Genomic DNA, 19600 nt, shown 5'->3' with positions numbered 1-19600 from the left:
CCATCTAAATTTGGATATCCATGGCAATTCCCATCGTTCCTTTAGACAAGGACTTAAAAAATGATAAATAAATTTATATAAATTGACAGTCAACTGCATTTAACATCTTAAGTGATGGTAATTACAATGCAAAACTCATGGAAAAAATTATTGATAGATTACCTTGCTTCCTTTAGATAGACCAAGAAACTTCTTTCCCTTTTATTTTATCCAAACGGTAAGTGTCGGTAAGTATAAATGAATTTTATTAATACGTGCTCCCATGTTCTAACATGTTCAAGCCCAGCGTCTCCTTAATCCTCTCATAAATCCTGAAAAACCCGCCAACCCCTTTCGAGGAACCGATCTCCCATTTCCCCAATGTCAAACGTCGTCGTTCTCGACAACGGCGGAGGCCTGTTAAAAGCGGGCCAAGGAGGCGAGCGCAACCCCGCCGTCGTAATCCCAAACTGCCTCTACCGCCCTCTTACATCCAAAAAATTCCTCCACCCCACAACCACCCTCTCCTCCACAACCGAAGACCTAACCTCCGCTGCCATACGCCGCCCCATCGACCGAGGCTACCTAATCAACCCCGACTTGCAACGAGACATATGGTCCCACCTTTTCACCTCTCTCCTCCACGTCACCCCTTCCTCTTCCTCCCTCCTCTTAACCGAAGCCCTCTTTTCCCTCCCTTCCATCCAACGCTCCACCGACGAACTCGTTTTCGAAGACTTCGGCTTCAACTCCCTCTACGTCGCCGATTCGCCTTCCCTCGTCCACCTCTACGAGGCCAGCCGCCGTCCATACGGGCTGGTTTCGGAGGCACAGTGTAGTTTGGTGGTGGACTGTGGGTTCTCGTTTACGCATGCGGCGCCGGTCTTCCAGAACTTTACGGTGAATTATGGGGTGAAGAGGATCGATTTGGGAGGGAAAGCTTTGACTAATTATTTGAAAGAATTGGTTTCGTATCGGTCGGTTAATGTAATGGATGAGACTTTTATAATGGATGATGTTAAAGAGAAGCTTTGCTTTGTTTCTGTTGATGTTGAAAGAGATCTCCAGGTTGCCCGGTAAATACAACAAAAAATAAAGTTTTTATTTTGATGGCGAGTTTGAAATTCCAGTGAATTATTTTATTTTCTTTAAACCCTTTTAATTGTTTCCTGCAAATATGTTTTAGGAACATTTGTGAAGATGAGACTTTTATTTTCTTGAAATATTATTATTACTTGCAATGTGCTCTTTAAATGCTGTGAAAGCAATAAGCAATTTGTTCTGCTATTTTAAAATGGTGTAGATAATCTTTACAGGAAACGTGGCAACGACAATCTTTTTAGATGTACTTACGTCTTGCCTGATGGTGTTACTCACACAAAGGGTTATGTTAAAGACCCGGAAGCGGCGCAGAGGCATCGTATTTTGACAGATGGAGCCACTCCTTCACGAGCTGTGGAAACAAAGAAAGAGACAGATCACTTGGAAGTTATGGAGAAGAGTGAGGAGAGGAAGAGAGTGGATTTAACTAAAAATGTAGTGTTCGTCTTTCTTACTGAGTGGGTGATTGCCTATCCATTTTCAATGATACTCAAACTATTGCCTTGGCTGCCTGTTACAGGAGTTTGACTTAACAAATGAACGGTTTCTTGTCCCGGAAATGATCTTCCAACCTGCAGATTTGGGTGTGTATCATATGCTTTTTTCCTAGTTCTAGGGTGGGAATCAATGTAGAACATTTTCAATTAGTTATTTGTCACTAGAATCAGTATCTAATTTGTTTGAAGCAGTGAGTTTTGGAATTTTTCACTAAAATCAGCATCTAATTTGTCAAAGCATGGGATAGGGAGGAAAGCATTTGAGAAAATGATGTGTTGTGTAATGACTAATAATGTAAGAAATGGGAATACTGTTTCATTTTTTCTTAGTACTTCAACAATGATAAAGTGCCAACTTAAAGCCCCTCTCTTTTTCAGGAATGAATGAGGCTGGACTAGCAGAATGCATTGTTCGTGCTGTCAATGCATGCCATCCTTGTCTTCATCCTGTACTTTTTCAAAGGTGGTTTTATATTCCTCAAGTACAATCTTATAAAGTGTCTGATTTTGTCAAATTTAATTTGCTTATGCCACTTACAATTTAAACGTTGTGCTTGAACAGCATAATATTGACTGGCGGAAGCACATTGTTTCCTCGATTTGCTGAAAGACTGTAAGCTTAATCCCTCTACCATTTTGACTGTGTTAGTATCAATTTGCAGTGCCACTTTGATTTTCACTCGTAATTTTATGCTAAATTTAGGGAAAAGGATCTGCGTCCTCTTGTTCCAGATGACTATCAAGTGAAGATAACAACTCAAGAAGAGTAAAATCCCACCTTCAATAAAGTATTAATATGCTATTTCTTTGAAATGCTATTTCTTCCCATTTGGTAAAATCTTTGGGATGCTTGTCAGTCCAATACTAGGTGTGTGGCGAGGGGGTTCACTTTTGGCATCCAGTCCTGAATATGAATCAATGTGTGTCACCAAGGCTGAATATGAGGAGCTTGGATCTGCTCGATGTCGGAGGAGATTCTTTCATTGAGTACTCAAGATCTTGAAGGTATGTTATCTCTACTGAATATTAATGCCTCTTTATGTGGCATTTAGGTTGTGGTGTTTGGTGAAATTTACAAGGCATTTAAATAGTGAACACATGTCAAATCATGTCAGTTTAATTTTTCTAGAGTTTCTTGATGCAACTGTACATGAGGGAAAGATGTTGCTGGAAATCAACTGCTGTTATGAGACATGAGCTTCTCTTCTATGGTGAACAGCATTCTTTTGACAAATTTGAGCAATTCTGTACATAGAAACCTGAGCAAATTTTTCAGGCCATATGGGGGAAGATGTTGCTGGATATCAACTGCTGTTAGATGGCTTACACATATACCCAGAAACCTTAGCAAATTTGTCATGCTCATCAACTTGATTTGATAAGTTGCTACAATATGGCCTCTTGATGTGTTTTCCTGTGAAAGGAGTGTGTTGGAGATGAAATTAGCCTCCATTACTCTGACACAGAAGCCAGCTGACAAACTCCTACTCCAATCAATCAAAGATGTTATTTGGAAGCTAAATATGTGAAAGAAGTGACATGTTTGGTATGGTTGCATCCAAGAGATGAGGATTCCTGTCTTCAGTTGCGGGATGTTACTTAATATTCATGTATTCCAAGTGCCCATTTTTAGCTTGGTGGGTAGATGATTTAGCTTTATGATTAATGACAACCAAGGAGCCAACCCTGAAAACATACCTCATACAATCTTGCTGTTGGTTTGACAACCATCATGGTTTTTTTTTTTTTTTTTTTTTTTATGAACAGTTACATTCACAAAGAATGCTATTGATTTCACTCTGCTTATAGCTGTCATGAACAACAGGAATCTCCCGTTCATTTGTCAAGGCATTGCAATTGCCCCGAATACTTCTTACTAAATTAAATAGAATGGAATCCTCTATATGCCATTCAAATGGGTATCAAAATATAATACGGATAAGGGTAACCCTATGGAACAATTTACATCGCTCAAAACTGTTTGAAAAAGGAATCAATGAGACTGATCAGCATTGGAGTTTCTCTTTATGAAAATGCCACGATGTGCAACTATCAATAAACAATATAACTCAACCAATGTCTTCTATAGAAATAAATTCCTCTTCGTGAGAGCAGCAGCTGCATCCCGCACTCCTGAAAACCATATTCTGTGGGGTGAAGGTTTAGAAGCATCCAAAATTTTGTGCACCGAGCTACTACATCTTTGACGTATTTCTAAACAGCCAGCTTTGCGCTAAATCGGACAATGAGTCTGCTCCAAAACAAATAGGTTTGCCTACTCCGTAAAGTTGCTTCAGTACTTGTTCTTTCATCCGTGAAGTTGACCATCCTGCTGGCCCTCCGGTGTTATACGTTCTTCCAACAAAATATCCACATTGCTTCACTGTAAATAAATGAAACGACTTTTCCCTTAGCCCAGTCAATCTGAAAATGGTTGAGAGTCCATGCATAGGTGCACCAATTTCCTTTGGTACTGCCCAAAATATTCACCCACTGCAACCACATCTTCATTCTCTGGGTTTAAACCAGGCAAGTTAACCAGTGTATCCTTGACTGTTGACCCTGATTCATCATCTGAGCCTACTAAATTAGTGACGATATCTGCATGAATTTCACGGCAAGCCAGTACGAACATGGCAGCTGTGTCCGGTTGCTGTGCCTCACGCAGGGCTGCCAATGCCTCCTGGATTGCACCAGCTGCAACAAATAAAATAAGCGCCCTGCATCCAACCATCTTAAGCTTTAGAATGCCAATTATGCAATGGGTACCAAGTACTACAAGAACAATTAAGAAAAACTATTACCTCCAAATGTTGTGTTCAGCATGAAGGACATGCTCAGCCGATCTTTGTAACACCCTGCAAAAGGAACAATTTGAAATGAAGGTATCCTAACCACGCAGAGCCTAAGTTGCTAAATATCTTAAAGAATAAATTAAATTGACAGCTTTGCACCAGGAGATCAAATCTTCATTGGCTTAAAATAAACATAGCAAATGCGTATGTTACATAGAATAAAAAGCACAAGGCTAAGCCATCACATAGAGTAAAGCTAATGCTACGAATTTAACTGCTTAAAAAACCTAAGATGTTTTATCTGAAGAAATAAATCAGAAACCTGGCATAATCAGATCCCTTTAAATGCGTCGCAGCTAAAGTAGCAGCATCAGTCCAGCATCCAGCATCTTGTAGCTGCATAAATGTTAAAAAACCATCAATCAAGAGACTCACAACAAGGAAGCATAATGCTTAGCGGATCTATGCAATGTTGAGAAATAATATCATTCTCTTCCCAACTCAAGTACCCAGTGCCACAAAAGAGGCCAAATTCTGAGAGTAAACATCCATAACTAAAGGAAGCTTCTATCAACCAGCTCTTATCATTCAACAAGTTGGTTCTCTTTTACATGTAATTTATCTATTCGTTTGTGCAACTCATTTGTAGAATACGTAGAACAGAAGAATCCAACATGTTTTCTTTTGAGTTCATTAGCACATACTTTGTTCAAATCTTTCTCCAAGTAAACTGTGTTTAATTTGCATTATAGAGGCTCATCTGCAGTTATATACAGTAGGATGGCATCCAATTGTCAAATCATATTCCCATATTGACATTATTATAAACTTATTCAAATTGATGGATAAGGAAAACAGAATCAAGGATAAAGTTGATAAACAACTAGTGGTGAGCCACAAGGTTTAATAATAGCATTGCTATCATTGGTGTGCAAACAAGCAAAGCTCTATCTTGCTTAGGCACCACTCGACTGGATATTACTAAGCTCAAACAGAAACTGAGCTCATCTCAAGCTCAAGAACGGCTGTTGGAAGTTGGCTTGTATAAAACTTGCCAAGCTAAAGCTCTTCCTAGGTCACATGAACTTTTAAAAGATATGACAGATTTTTATACTTGATTTGTACTAAAAGATATTGATATTGACACTCAAACTGGTCAACTTCAAAAGGATAAACATGCTCTCCTTGAGCTTGCTTATAAACTGCTTATCAAGCCTTCAAGTGAATATAAATGAGCCAAGTTCACCAATATTGAAACTCTTACCCATTCATTAAATGAGCTTGAATTTGTCGTTTATGTATGTCTATTTAGCCTGATAACCTAACACAAACAAGCTCTAGTCAAGCTCATCCATGAGCCCTTCAACACACTGGTTTATTTACATCCCTAGCCATTACGAGTGTCCAATGTAGAGATAGATAGGTGAATGCATACCAACATGCACAAATCATATGTAAGTAAAGATTAAAATACAACAAAAAAATCCTGGGGATTCTATTAGACACAAAATAAGAAAAGTAACAAGCATTGGGTTGGATTTCGATGATTATCTTCAAGAAAACTGAAAAACACAGATTTCTTTCAACAAACAGAACCTAACCTGTGAACAAGCTTCTTGATACCTTCCAACAGCACAGAGAAGATGAGTGCCAGATAGTGACCGATCAGTTCTTACCATGTTAGCAGCAACCACCTATGATCACAGAAGTAAAATAGCAGCCAAAAATAGGACAGTTTAAAAGAATACCAAAATAGACATGAAAGATTGTAAAACCTAAAAAATCACATTTCTCTAATCTAGAAACAGAATCAAAGTTAATCCTCACCTTAACTGCCAGCTCAAGAAGAGATTTTGAAACTGCAGAAGAAAGAGCAACTGCACGGAGAGCATTTGGATAGAAGTAAGGGCTCTCTGGTGAAGTTGAAAGCAATAAACTGACAGCACCTTCCAAGTTCCCAACTGAGACAAGCCTGCTCATAAAACACAAAGTACAATTACTAGTGTGGCAGCCACTGAATAACACAGAATTGGCCTAGTGAATGTCACTCTTCAAATGAAGGATTAGTTTATCGTTCAACTGCCCCCTCCTCCCTACCCTTAGGTCCTTGTAATGTCCTCATGAATACTAGGACTTGCACACAATCAGATTAAAACATGAGAAAGTTACCACAGTGCATATTGAGTGGAGTTGAACTTCTATACACTTCGATTTAAACAAATTGACCACCTAACTAAATTGAAAAATTACCATAGTGCACTTCTCATCTCTGCTTGGATGCAGGTCCTTGATAATGACATAGCACTGCCAATTCCGAAGTTGCAGTTTAAGAAGCAGATGGTTTTAACTAGTTGGGAAAAGGTAGCAGTTCCTAAAACAAGAAACTTAAGGTCATACCAAGCTAAAACTAGATCAGTAGCTCTTATGTCTAGTAAAGCGTCCCCGTACTGTCTGATGTAGATAAGGCTTAAAATCTTCAAACTACAGCACCATAATTATAAATCAGAATTAATGTGTACTATGGGGAGCATTGAAAAAGATTGGATAGCTCACTTTCAGGTTAATTAGGCTGATTTCAGCCTGGTCTAGAATTAAACTAACTCAGTTCTATTTCGGAAGAAATTATGAAGAAAATATAATAACTGCAGAAAAAGACAAGAAGGAGTTAAAGAGAGAATAATAGGAAATCAAGCTAGAAACTCTAGGCAACATTGCATCCACAAAGTTTGTAAACTCCCAGTAGTGTACCGTATATCTAAAAGAATTATGAACATGAAACATCTAATGTATTCATTAGATAAAAAGTATTATTGAAAAAAAAAAGAAACATTAAAATCAGTATCTCAATTATCTTATGAGAAAATAAGACTCCATTTTTTTGGAACTTTTGCTACTTTCTTTGAATATTTGCCTTTTATATTTTTCAGAAGTTGTTAAGATGCAAATGCATATCAGCAAAAACACAGTAATAATAGATTAAAAATGAACAAATAACTAAAATGCAACACAAGTCTATCATAATTATTCCATATAAAAGTAAAATCATGCATTTGGTTATTTACAAAAGTTAAAAGTTTAACGAAAAAAAAATATTTGCTTTTGTATCCAAAAACATTTTCTTGCTTTTCTCTTCTGGAAGCAAAAAGAAGTAGCAAAAGTAACAGGTTCTACATAGTCATTAAATAAATTTAGAACATCTTGCATCCACTTCTACAAAGACATTGCAGTAACTTCATTGTTCAACCGTTAACATAGCAATAAAATAACGTAAAGATTGAGCAAAAAAAAAAAAAAATTAAGATGGTGAACTTACTCGTGTACACGGTTCTGAATTGCCTCTTCTCCCTCCAATTTCTCATGCCAAGGGATACGCTCATTAGCACTTTCCCACAAGTCTTCTTGCTCAAAAGCCATTAATCTAAGCTGACCTTGACTCTGCGAATCAGAAAATATGTATTGCTAGCAAAAGTTTTAAAATCACAAGACATAATAGATACACAAGGACAACCTAATGAAACTCTCGCCCTTTAAACTATTTAACCATAGGACAGTCAATACCATTAAAGACTTACCAATGCATCCCTCTGCCCATTTTCAGGTGTTGATTTCCCCTTTGATGTAATTCTACTAAGTAGAGACGTGTCATCAAGCTCTGAATTTGATGCTAAAAGAGGTGCTTTCTGTGGAGACTTATTTACTAACTTACTCATCAAGTGGTTAATAGCACGAGGCAACTGCAACCAGAAAAGTGCTTCTGAGACCTCACCAAATGTCGCAGCTGCAAAGGCAAACCTTGCAGCAAAACCCTTACTGACTATGGTAGCATACAATCTAGCCCTTTCATCATCGAGTATGCAGCCTTGAGCAATGCAATAATGGAAAAGGATAAGGAAAACTAATGTCTGAATAGAAGAATTAGGAATTCTAAATAGGTTACAAAAACATACCTTCCTTTCGGTAAGGTTCTAATACTTTTAAGAGCAATTCTGGCACTACAGAATCACCAACAGGTGGTAATTCAATCATGTAACTGCGAAGATCCCCTGAGGATGAAGCAGTTCCTGGAATGAAATGGGGCCTCTTATCTATAGTTGTACCAGAAGTATTAAACCAAGAGGGTTTTACACCCAATTGTAAGATCATCCGCAGTGCCTGTAATAAAAGAAAAGACATGAAAATAGATGGTCAGTCATAAGTAATTCTTTGAATGCCCATTTTACCTTTGAGACAATAAACAGAGAAAATGAAGCTTCATGGTAAGCAGAACAACTCCAGTAGCCCTATTTCAATAGCCATCCCTCAGCCTATTCTAGATTGTGGAGGCAACCCCAATGTGTCAACATTAACAATTCTGTTTATGGCTTCTTTTTTATTTAATATTTAAGGTAAAACTGCTCCATCAGTCCTATACTTTTGAAGAAACATGCAATGTAGTCCTCTTTAGTCTAACTTCTAACAGTTTAATCCTCGTACTCAACCATTTCTGCAATCAAGGAAACTACTAATTCAGTTGCTCATTAGCCATTAGGGTGCTGACGTGGTATTTTGTTGATGTGATATCCAAATCATATCTAACAGAACTTGTTAGAAATCAGAGAATTAAGAGTACACTGCACATTTCATCAATGTAAACAGACCCGTGGACCATTTTTACGGTTATTTAAAAGGCAACTAGTGTTTTAGTGTTGCACATGTCTCTGCTAATTACAAATGATGTAACATACCATCATCTGTTAACAGAACCTTTGGTGGTTGGCAGCTTATAAAAGTAAAAAATACTAGCAATATCAATTACTAAACCAAAAATAAAATGGCAGAATGATTGTTACCAGGGCATGGGGTGTAGGAAGTAATATGGGACAACATAAAGGCATAGGCCGAAATCTCTCTTTTATATTTCGTGGCAGTGGCCCAGGGCCCACTTTCTTGTCATTTCTGCATGAAAACAAGTGAGGTTACTAAAGTACAAAGTAATCAACTTCATATGAATCATATCTTTACTAGCATAGCATTACTCACATCACCCAAAACTAATCCACCCATCGTTTTATCACTGACCTAATCTATCCGTCTCTTTGATAGTCACTCCAAACCTATAATACTTTCATTCTAATAAAGCAACGAAAAAGTCCCATCTACAGCTCCAAACAAATTTCATCAAAAATATTTGAGTACACTAATTTATAACAAACAATAGGTCCTCTTGGCATCCTGTCATATAGAGACTAACTACAACGAAGAAAAGTTAAGAGAACTGAAAACAGTGTGGCACATACGTGTTAACCTCAACAAGACGGAAGCTACTATCAGCTCCTGCAATGCACAAAACCAGTGGATCATTCTTGTCAGTCCTCAAAGGCAACCAATCCAATTCCAATACAAGGGTTCCAGGAAATTGAGGTTGTAAAAGAGAATTGGCTAATGGGTCTGGCGAATCCTGCGAATAACAAATATTAAACATTAGACTAACATGTAGAAATATCCTTCAAAAGGTGTCCTGCACCCAATAGGCACCACTTAAGTTGACAAAGTCAACTTCTATATTTCACAGAATATGACCATGCAAGGTCCCAATGAGAAACATGTCTAGCAACAAAAACCCAAAACAAGGCTTCTAACCCTCTTAGTGCATAATATTAAATACAAATTTAGAAAGGATGAAAAGCTTACCGAGCAGGCACGCAAAATAAACTTAAACTTTTTTAATTTTTCTTCCAAATTTACAAAAAGCAGAGACCAAAGAAAGTTCACAAATAAAACACATTAATATAGAAAATAAAAGGTGGTAGTCACTTCTCAGTTCTTATGAGAAAACAGAATCCATTTTCGTACAGCTAAGACAACACACCAGCTACCATAAAACACATAATATGTACCAAATGTTAAGTATTGCAAGAAAATTGCAAATGATAGATCAATGGAAGGGAAGAAGAATTGATAATGCATTTTCACACTTACAAGATCAAACACAGAAAATGTATTGTCATAAAATAGTACAGCAATACGCCCTCGACTACGGTCTCCAGCAACAACAGGTGAGAATTTGATTCTTCGGATTCCTTCTCTGTGAGTGTTGAATGAGGAAGAATGGCCACTAGTGACATCCCACCACCTTATGTTACCTGACCTGTCCCCCATGACCTGAGAGATTAATGATGTCAGTGACTACAGAAATCTCCAAAGAAAAAAGATAATAATATAAACTACAAATTGGATGGAATAATTTAAAATAGGATACGTACAACATGAGGCAAGCGGTACGCCATGGCTGTAATCAATCCATCAGATGAAACAAATGAAGAAGAAGGCCATTTTGGTCTGGAGACAAGCAAAGGATCCTTTTTAGTGCACGAAAAAAGGGAGAGATACTGTGATTATATGTTATGAAAAATTTAGAATAGAGCTAAGAGAACACAAGTAAAATGTAATCAGCAATAAATCATAATGTTTTTGGATTAAAACTTAGATATTTTCTGTAGAAAATAAAGAAAAATTAGGAAAACTTAAGCAAAAAGAATCTATAGCACAAGTAGCAAACTGACTGAAACGTAGGGCCTTTCTATTTTTTTCTTGTATACATTCAATAAAAACTTGATTAAAAAAGTAATCATTTTCATTCCGTATGATATTGGATCTTTACTTCCATGTTTGGAAAAATCACAACTGACAAGGTTCCTTGTCAACATGTTTAGGTTCCAAGACAACATCTTTAAGATCCTGACTTGCCACTACAACTATGGCAACAAGGATGCATGTGTTTGTGCATGTTAGAGTGTGAAATCAATAGCCATGCACGGACAAATTTTGTCCAAGCTCCATTATAGCAGTGGATTGTCGTCCGATAACCAAAATAAGGTCACTTCACAGCTCAAGTCAAGTTAGCCCAAACAAATACCAATGTCCACAATAGCTAACACATTAAAACTGAATAATAGAACTTCAAGCCTGCTAGCAGGGCAAAGCTGTAGTACAGATGGAAAGAAAAACTGCAAAACAGGTGGCTAATATATAACCTAAAATAAAGAACAATATACTTCCTTAAAAGCATGTGGTGCAACCTAATGTCATAACACTGTACTTAGCATGTACGATAAATACTACCTAAAATCTCGGATCCTTCGGCCATGAACCTCAAAGACGCCAAGTGCACCATTAAGTAGTGCAAATGCAAAACTCTCAGAAGTGTCATCTTGTGAGCCATCTGAGTTCCCTGCCCCTGCATATAGAAGTTACAGTATAATTAGATAATCATTTGGGCCAGACAGAGGTCTACATAATAAATGATGGCAAGTAAAGAATCCCACTAGAATCTGAGGAAGATGCTGTTGTGGATGAGGCTGCCTCTGCTGGTGCCGCAGCTGTACTATCTTTAAGGGAAGATTGCCTAGAGGGACCATTTTGAACTGGTCGGGGAACTGTTGGAAGAGTCCATTCCAATACCGTGAATGGAAGAGCTAATGATCTAAGCTACATGGAAGTATAAAGCAAAATAATTATCTAAATTAAAAATTAGACACTGTCAACCAAGATGAAATTTAGTATAGCTGTCATGTTGATTTATACATGTTTGAAAAAAAAAATCAGAATAAACACAAAATCAATAAAAAAAAAACAAGAACTGAATTTACCTATTGGCAATATATTATTTCAAGGAAAGTTAAATATGAAGATACAAAAACCTTCCACAATAAAAAACTCAAGGAAAAAAATCATAGCTTCCTAGGAAATCATAAGGGAAAAGCAAAAGGAACTAATCCAAGAAATAATTTCAGACAAAATAAAGTCTTATTAAGCAAAAGGAGCTACTAACATGCAGAACAATATTTAAAAAAAAAACACATGCAGAACAATAGGAACCTGTCGCACTGATGAAATGGTCATGGAGCCGTGAAATTTTAAACTTATTATTGAGTTTAATATGCTTCTTTGAGGTTGCAAAAACAAATCCATTTTGTTCTTCAATGACTTCCTATAAGATTCAGACTTCCGAGATTTTAGGAGCCACTAATTCCAATAGTCAATTATGACCTTCGTGTCATGTACCACCTCAATTAACAAGGAATATATTCAAATACAAAGGAAAACAAAATGGGAGGCGCAATTCCAAACAATATCTGAACATTCTACTATTCATTTATAGCACTTGAATTTCACATGAACAGAAAATATATAAATGATGTTCTGCTTTCTCAAAACTAAGACACATGTTATGCAAATGAAACAAATTCCATCTTTTTTCCCTTATGCAAGATCAAACAATGTACTCTGTCCAAAATCCACTAGTTGAGATGCATAAAGCAAGCAAAAAGACATCATCCTTCTTCCTTTAAGGCTAATATATAAACATCCTAAATGACAAATCCTGACAAATATCATCAGGTTTCTCTTTTACATCAGAACATCCTGCATCTCTAAAGTAAAGCCGTGTCTTTAGATGAAGTGCTGGTAAGTGAAAGGACTCAAAAAGCATAGCCTATGGTCCATTTTATGTTGAGATGAGGAAAACATTCTGAAACTTGAATCACTCTCATTCACAAATTTGGTTACCATCTCCTTCACAGTGACTACATCCTTTAAGGTTTATAAATGATGTCTCAGTTAGGGAAAGGGGCAGAAAACGTAGATCAGAGTTAAAAATAGGAATCTCAATAAATAATAATGTCAAGGCAGTCAAAAAAATAATCCATCAAAGTATTATAGGTATCAGCCATAAAACACTAACATAAACTTAATATTCCACATATTAACAATAATCCTAAAATAAAACCTTAAGGTGATTCTCCCTCAATAAGTCTACAAGAACCATAATAATCCTTCTATCTTCGCTCTTGCTACTTTATTTCTGTGCAACAGCAGCAATACCGGTAATTTGAGAAGCCTAATGAAATACTAAACACGAAAATAGGAGTTGTGAACAAATGACAATATGTTTAACCCTTCACTACAATAAAGTATCAGAAAGCCAGTCATCAAAGTCAAAATATCCTCATACAGAAGGGTATATAGTGAAATGAACAAGCTCGGTTGCCAGCAACAAGCAAATAAAAAGTCAAATTATTAGAAATAATACAAACCAGATCAAGAGAATCTGAAGTATCAATCACACTTACCATAATTGGATTTTTTGTCATTGCCCAAACCTCAACAGGTGCATCACGAAATAAAATCAGAAGATACCTGAAAAGGTTAAAAAATGACAAGATATTACCACATATTCCTGAAAGGGAAGAGCAGGTTACACAAAGAACCGAGCAGTATTTGAAAAACATCAACACCACAAGTCAGCTATATGGGTCTGAAGTCTGAACATATAAAGGATTATGATCATCAAAATTTGACAGCCTAAAAAAAATCTCAAACCTATTTGAGAAAAGCTGTTACACTTAAATTGCTTCATAAACTGTTAAAAGCAGCTAATTCATTCCCTAAAACTTACAAAATTTTCGTCCTCTCAGTAAATGTTTTCCATTTCTTTTCTTAAGAGCTCATTCCTGATACAATATATTTTTTATCCTACTGAATATTTCCATAAATTAATTTGCTTATCTTTTACAACAAAGTATGCCACTTCCCAAGTTCCGTCCACCTTCTCTAACTATAAATGAAAATTGAATTTTCCAAAAACTAGGATTGTTGCGTATTTCATAACAAAAAGTGCAACTAGCAGGGAGAGATGGTCCACCATCTAATAGACAAGAATATATATCACATACTTTCCGAGATCCCTTGGCTACCACCAATGCTAAACCACCCACCTGAACCAAGGATGCTAGTCTCTATCTTCAAAGTTTAATGTTATGAAGTGTATGCTAAAGTTTTCTATTCTCGGCCTTCATGACCAAGCCTTTTGTACAACTTCAGTTTCATTTGCCTTGCACATCTTACTGAATTCCCCAACTTTATCATGCATTGCAACACCCAAGTTCTGATCACAGATATGAGAGCAAATTAACAGTTATAGAGTTTCCGACCAAAATATATTTATATCATACCAGTTAATGTTGGCTGCATTAACTATTTCTAAGATAACGGTAAATATTAAATATTAAACAACAATCATAATCAAATTGCAACGCATAATAGAAACATGTAATTTAGGGTTTGGCATCCATGTCATAGCCCCCTTTTATTCGATAATTTATGTTTACACATGTAAGTTAATGTGGCACACTCTTCACCCATCATGCATTTTTTATGATGTGGAGACAAATAAAAATTTGTAATATTGAAGGAGCAATTTGGCATTAAGGAAAAGTATGAGTGTATAAAAAAAGGATGCTGCTAAATTGATGCATTGAGTAATCAATATGAGAACTTAGGGGAAAAAAGAAACCTTCCAGATGAAGAAGCCCTTAAAGCTCTTATTGGTGCACGTTCTGGCTTTTGTAAGGCCCGAAAAGTTCTATTAAGCCCACTTCTAAGACAAGTCACAACAAGCCTGTTAATGTAGCCTCCAGTTTTCTCACTTACCTGAGTTCATACAAGTAATATTAAGTAATCAATTATCACCAGAAAGCAACAATGTTGAACAGAAGAAAAGGAAGGCCTAGGGAGCAAGGAAGAAATGAAGCTAACTATGATGCCTTAGACATATATGATTCTTCAAAGCTTGATATTTTACCTGTGTGTAAGAAAACGAAACCAGTCTTGAATTACCCAGCCATCGTAAACCCCTCACTGTACTATTATGAACTGAAAAACTTGCTGCAACAGCATTGGCAGAGACATCAATGACATCAATTGTCCCGCTTTGAGTCCCCAAAGCAACCAGTGGAACAGCTACTGCAGGATTGTTTCCCCCACCTTTGCATAATATAATCTGATTAATCAACTTGTAAAAGTTTACACTGAGGGAGTTCAGAAGTTTAACAGAAATGGAAATTCAGGAGAAAGAGTGAGGAGGTGGAACTAACGAGCCAAAGTAGCTGTTAAAGAAGGGGATGGCACTGCCAACATGGTCACTGTCGAAGAAAGAAGCTGAAGCTGTCCAACTAAGCTAATCTGCACTAGCGATTTGGCATGTAAGTATCATGAATAACCCAAAGAATTTGTAGGGAGGCTAAATGATAAGGAAGTTGTTTACCAATAATAATTGTTTTTCATTTCATTCTTAATAACAAGGAGAAAATCATAAGGTTATATCAGAGCACCTAACACATCCTTGATAAAGAAGAGAAACTCAATGAATATTATACTACTATAACATAATGCAGTTATGTCAGCAAAGTTTCACCAGACAAAGAAATCCATGATTTACAGTTCAGACCATGTTAAAATTTGGTAAGCAATAAACTTGCCGGTCAAACACCACTTCTTCCATTTCCCATGGATTTCAGTACATGGCTTCCATCCAGTTCAAACACGTTTCACATTTACAATGCAATAGTCATTGTGATCTCGTGTCATCATTTCCCAGCTTCACTTTTCAACATGCATAAAAAGTAGGCATGTCATTTTCCTCTCAGCTTGACAGATCAGTATAGAGCAAGATGCAGCAGCAAGTGGCTAAGCAGTTAGATATAGAATAAATTAAATGCTAAACTAGATAACTCTCAGCACCACAGCAGCAAGCACCTAAGGCTGGCCATACGCTGGGTTGAGCCAGAAGAGCACCATGATTTAACTTTAAGTTCTTGCCCAATACTAGTCCAATGCCACATCTGACCAAAATTGTGAACTGCCTGGCCAATTAATTTATGTTACGACTATTTCATTTCATCACACTTGATGTCAATTCCACCTGACTCATGAATCTATATCTCCTGAGGATTAAGCAGACAAACAATATAAGCTAATAACTCTGAGGCCCAGCAAGAGTCAGCCAAGCCTATACATGTCAAGTTCATGCCTGAACTTCCATTGTGCCAGGCCCATCCATGCAGCTATGCATCTCCTTTTGGCATTGAGCAGGCCACTTGATTCCTTACCACCCCAACTACACCAGAAACAGGGCCCAAGAAGGGTTGATATTTTTAATAAAATCCTTCAGCTAAAAATGCCTTTTAGCTTGACAGCTTCCCTAATCTTCCATTTATCAATTGTTAGCTATTTGTAAATCGTAAATTGCATCATCTAATGGAAGAGATTTTGGGTATCAGAAAGGTAAGAAGAAAACTATTTTGGAAAGCATTAACTCTTCCTTAACCAGCAGTTTTATAACCAAGCAACAGACTTTCCTAGTTGGTTTTCCTTTAATTTGGGGCAGCACAAATTATGGTTAAAAAGGGACTTAGTCTACAGACACATGTATGGTAGGACAAGGAAAATAGACAATGTGCATAACTTGTATGTGTGCGAGTGTGGAGAGACAGAAAAAGCATTAGTGCATGTTCAAAAATTTGGGGGCAGGGCAAAGACGCAAATTAAGAGGAAAAAAGAAGTAAAATTTTCAAAGTTCCCCTTTTTTCAATTGATTAAACTACAGTCTTCAGCAAGAACTGCGAGAAGTTCAACAGGAAAAAAAAACTTACTACAACATGCCTATTAGAAAGTGAGACATTTATTTGCAAACCTTAAATGTCACATCTGCCAGGCCAAAAGTAGAGTTTGACAGCTGAATTCTGCTACCATTTATGTTGTGCAGCTGCTTGCTGCCTTCTGCCGTGAGTCCACTGTAAGAAGAAACTGTGATGTTTGTATTAGTTGACTCTTCAGAGACATCAGCAATCTTTCCAGAATTTATAAGATCCTTCTGCATATCTCCAGTCCCTTCAGCAGTCAAGATCCAGCTCCACAGTTTGCCATCATCAGAAATGGACATCAAACGTGTCTTAAAAACAAGAAGAGTATCATCACAAAAATCAAAAGGATTATCAAAATCCTCATCAGATGCACCATTTGATAAACCAGAATAAAGCTTGCTTATATTTTGTAGCGTTGACTCTGATTGGCTGATAAGGACTGCAAGTACTGACGGTGAAGGGACAGATGAGCCAATTGATGGCATCAACTCTTCCATTGTGCACATTATATGTATCTGTTCTCCTCTGTGATAATATCCAAACGAGTAAATTACCTTGGGGGCAGAAAGTTTTGTAATTTTTTAAGTATCATTAACAACTAACTTCAGGAAACAAAAAAATTTATAGATGATAAGTGATCAAATGTGAAAAAATATCTTAAGCTTCCACTTACTGTGATATCAAAGTATATCAGCACGAAAAAGAATTCAACAACTTTAATTGGTTGCTAATATGATTCTAGCTCAACCAGATATCAACTAATAAATAGCTATAAATATTTAAAATCAAAGTCTACACTGTAAAATGAGAGTACTAACAATCTTTTATTCTTTAATTTGTTACATAGAAAAAAGAATTCCCTTCAATGCAAATTCATATTATTGCACCAACGCATATACAGTTGACATGTTGATAAAAACCATATCATAGTCCACCGTATGAAATAGATTTAAAATAATATTCATAGACTAAAATGATCTTTATGTGAAGGAAGCCAGGAACCCCTAATTTTATCTAAATTAAAATGATATTTCAGGGTTTCCAACTATTTCACATTGACTTATCTTTATCTCATCAAAACCTACTCTACCCCTTTTTCCTAACTTAGTTACACCATTTCTGATTCCTGAAATAACCCATAGTACTGTGCATTATAGTAGCTATTTCATCGCGTCAAGTTTAAATTTCAAGGAGGCCAGCTATTGCAGGAATAAGATGGGAACATAAACTTCCTTACTCTTTCCTTCGCCATATGCTGAGCTTCCCATCAAGGTGAGCGCAATAAACCAACTCCTGATTCGGATCAGGCAACACATCAAGAAACTTGGCACACCCACGCGGCAATGCGGCAGAGAAAAGCGTCGTTTCGTACTTCAAATCGAAAACCACCAACTCCCTCGGAAACGTCACGTAAATGACGTTTTTCCAAAGCGGCGAAAACGCCAAACGCACCGCATAAAGCTGGAAAACAGCAGAAGCAGGAGAAGAAGAGGAACTTCCTCCAGCAGCAGCATCCTTTTCTAGCTTAAGTAACTCGGTACAATCGGTTCGAATCTGAAGTTCCTTGAGGGCAATACTGTCTTCTGTTTCTCCCGAGACTTTGATCGAAAGAAGGAATCCTTTGAGTCCGATGATGCATAAATGGCGTGAATCAAAAGGATCGCGGCGGATACAGGAGAGATATTCCGGTGAAGCGTCGTATTTGAAGATGCAACGAGAAGAGGAAGTGTTGTAAAGGGAAAGGTAGGAAGGGCCAGAGAGGGAAGCAAGGAGGAAAGAATCAGCCCGGGCCTGGGCCCAACAAAGGTCCTGGATACCGGATTTTGAAGAAGGATCGGGAGGATCAATGGAAAGGATGAGAGAACGGAGACGGAAGTCAAGGAGAGAGATGCGGCCATGGCGGTCGGCGGCGGCCAGGATGAGGTGAGAAGAGGAAGGTTCAGTGGAGAGAAGGTCCCGGCGGAGAGGGAGTGGGGTCCACCGTACGGAAGTAACGAAGGGAGAAAGAGAAGTGGAGGAATTGGAGGAAGAAGAACCGGAGAGAGTGGCGGAAGGAGGAGGGAGAGGGATGGTTGTTACGAGCTGGAGAGAGCGGGAATCGATTACGCAAACGGAGGAGCCGCAGGCGAAGGCGAGGAGGCCAGAGGGGCTTAGGTCGGCGGATCCGAAGTTGTTGCGGCTCGGTGGGCCTGGGAGCATACAGTCCCATGAGTCACTGGGCAACGGTCGAGGGATCGGGATCGGGATCGACATTTTCTGAAATGGAAAGTGAAATTTGAAAATTCGGTTTTTATTTTTGGGTCGGGTTTGACGGTGAATTTCACTCCCTAATTCGAGGGCGAAGGGAAAAGGAGAGGAGGCAAAAGGTACATTGAACTTGTTTCAAGGAGAAATGCTGATTTCCTCTCGTTTGGGTACAGAGAGAAAGTAAGAACCGTTAAAGCTTGCCTGAGACTACACACTTTGGAAGCTCGTTCCACAACAATGGTCTCTCTGTTCTCCCCTTTTTTGGAGGTTCATGGAAAAATGGTGGCTCGTTTCTTTTTTTCAACCAAATGAGCATTGTGCAGGACGTCAACGTGGGTAGCATTTTCATTACTATTTTTTATAAAACACTATGGCGAAAATCTTACTAATTTTGTTGAAGACATAATCCACACTCCATTACTCTTGTCATGCTTAAAATATAAGCTTTGATGTCGATGGAACTTGCTTTCACAACCATGATGTTGGACTGCGATTGGGTCATTATACATTCTGAAAATTC

General features: G+C 37.6%; 2 protein-coding genes across 3 annotated transcripts; one reads left to right on the top strand and one right to left on the bottom strand.

Moving 5' to 3' along the window:
* Positions 1–225: 225 nt before the first annotated feature.
* On the top strand, positions 226–3424 carry ARP6 (actin-related protein 6). 2 transcript variants are annotated; one of them, XM_018127219.2, is made up of 8 exons: positions 226–1055; positions 1296–1515; positions 1601–1664; positions 1956–2040; positions 2140–2190; positions 2281–2343; positions 2435–2582; positions 2707–3424. In XM_018127219.2, exons 1-7 carry the CDS (start codon positions 361–363, stop codon positions 2562–2564), a joined length of 1308 nt encoding a protein of 435 aa, XP_017982708.1. In that variant the 5' UTR covers positions 226–360; the 3' UTR covers positions 2565–2582; positions 2707–3424. The 2 variants fall into 2 exon arrangements, with proteins under 2 accessions (XP_017982708.1, XP_007013499.1); XM_007013437.3 differs by having other exon boundaries at positions 2693–3424.
* Positions 3381–19497, bottom strand: LOC18588791 (Transducin family protein / WD-40 repeat family protein). Its single transcript, XM_007013433.3, has 20 exons — positions 18071–19497; positions 16884–17358; positions 15286–15373; positions 14994–15175; positions 14706–14842; positions 13483–13549; positions 11677–11839; positions 11474–11588; positions 10615–10690; positions 10331–10513; positions 9649–9809; positions 9202–9307; positions 8320–8524; positions 7945–8231; positions 7686–7807; positions 6200–6344; positions 5974–6066; positions 4695–4768; positions 4382–4435; positions 3381–4297 (listed from the first exon to the last, which is right to left on the bottom strand). The coding sequence occupies exons 1-20, from the start codon at positions 19084–19086 to the stop codon at positions 3997–3999; spliced, it is 4050 nt and encodes a 1349-aa protein (XP_007013495.3). The 5' UTR covers positions 19087–19497; the 3' UTR covers positions 3381–3996.
* Between the last annotated feature and the right edge of the window lie 103 nt (positions 19498–19600).

The sequence above is a fragment of the Theobroma cacao genome, chromosome 9 (assembly GCF_053813885.1).
Source record: "Theobroma cacao isolate CCN51 chromosome 9, ASM5381388v1, whole genome shotgun sequence".
In the NCBI taxonomy this organism is placed as follows: domain Eukaryota; kingdom Viridiplantae; phylum Streptophyta; class Magnoliopsida; order Malvales; family Malvaceae; genus Theobroma; species Theobroma cacao.
The sequence above is the reverse complement of the archived record's forward strand: the minus strand, read 5'-3'. Positions and strand labels throughout refer to the sequence as shown.

What these genes read in the sequence shown, in the direction of transcription:
- ARP6 (XM_018127219.2), top strand. Translation starts at nt 361, where the DNA reads ATGTCAAACGTCGTCGTTCTCGACAACGGCGGAGGCCTGTTAAAAGCG. An exon ending in CATCCTGTACTTTTTCAAAG is followed by an intron (nt 2,041 to 2,139) that starts GTGGTTTTATAT and finishes GTGCTTGAACAG; the next exon opens with CATAATATTGACTGGCGGAA. An exon ending in AAGATAACAACTCAAGAAGA is followed by an intron (nt 2,344 to 2,434) that starts GTAAAATCCCAC and finishes GATGCTTGTCAG; the next exon opens with TCCAATACTAGGTGTGTGGC.
- LOC18588791 (XM_007013433.3), bottom strand. Translation starts at nt 19,086, where the DNA reads ATGTCGATCCCGATCCCGATCCCTCGACCGTTGCCCAGTGACTCATGG. An exon ending in TGACAAAAAATCCAATTATG is followed by an intron (nt 11,840 to 13,482) that starts GTAAGTGTGATT and finishes ACTTCCATGTAG; the next exon opens with CTTAGATCATTAGCTCTTCC. An exon ending in AAGGGATCTGATTATGCCAG is followed by an intron (nt 4,436 to 4,694) that starts GTTTCTGATTTA and finishes TTCCTTTTGCAG; the next exon opens with GGTGTTACAAAGATCGGCTG.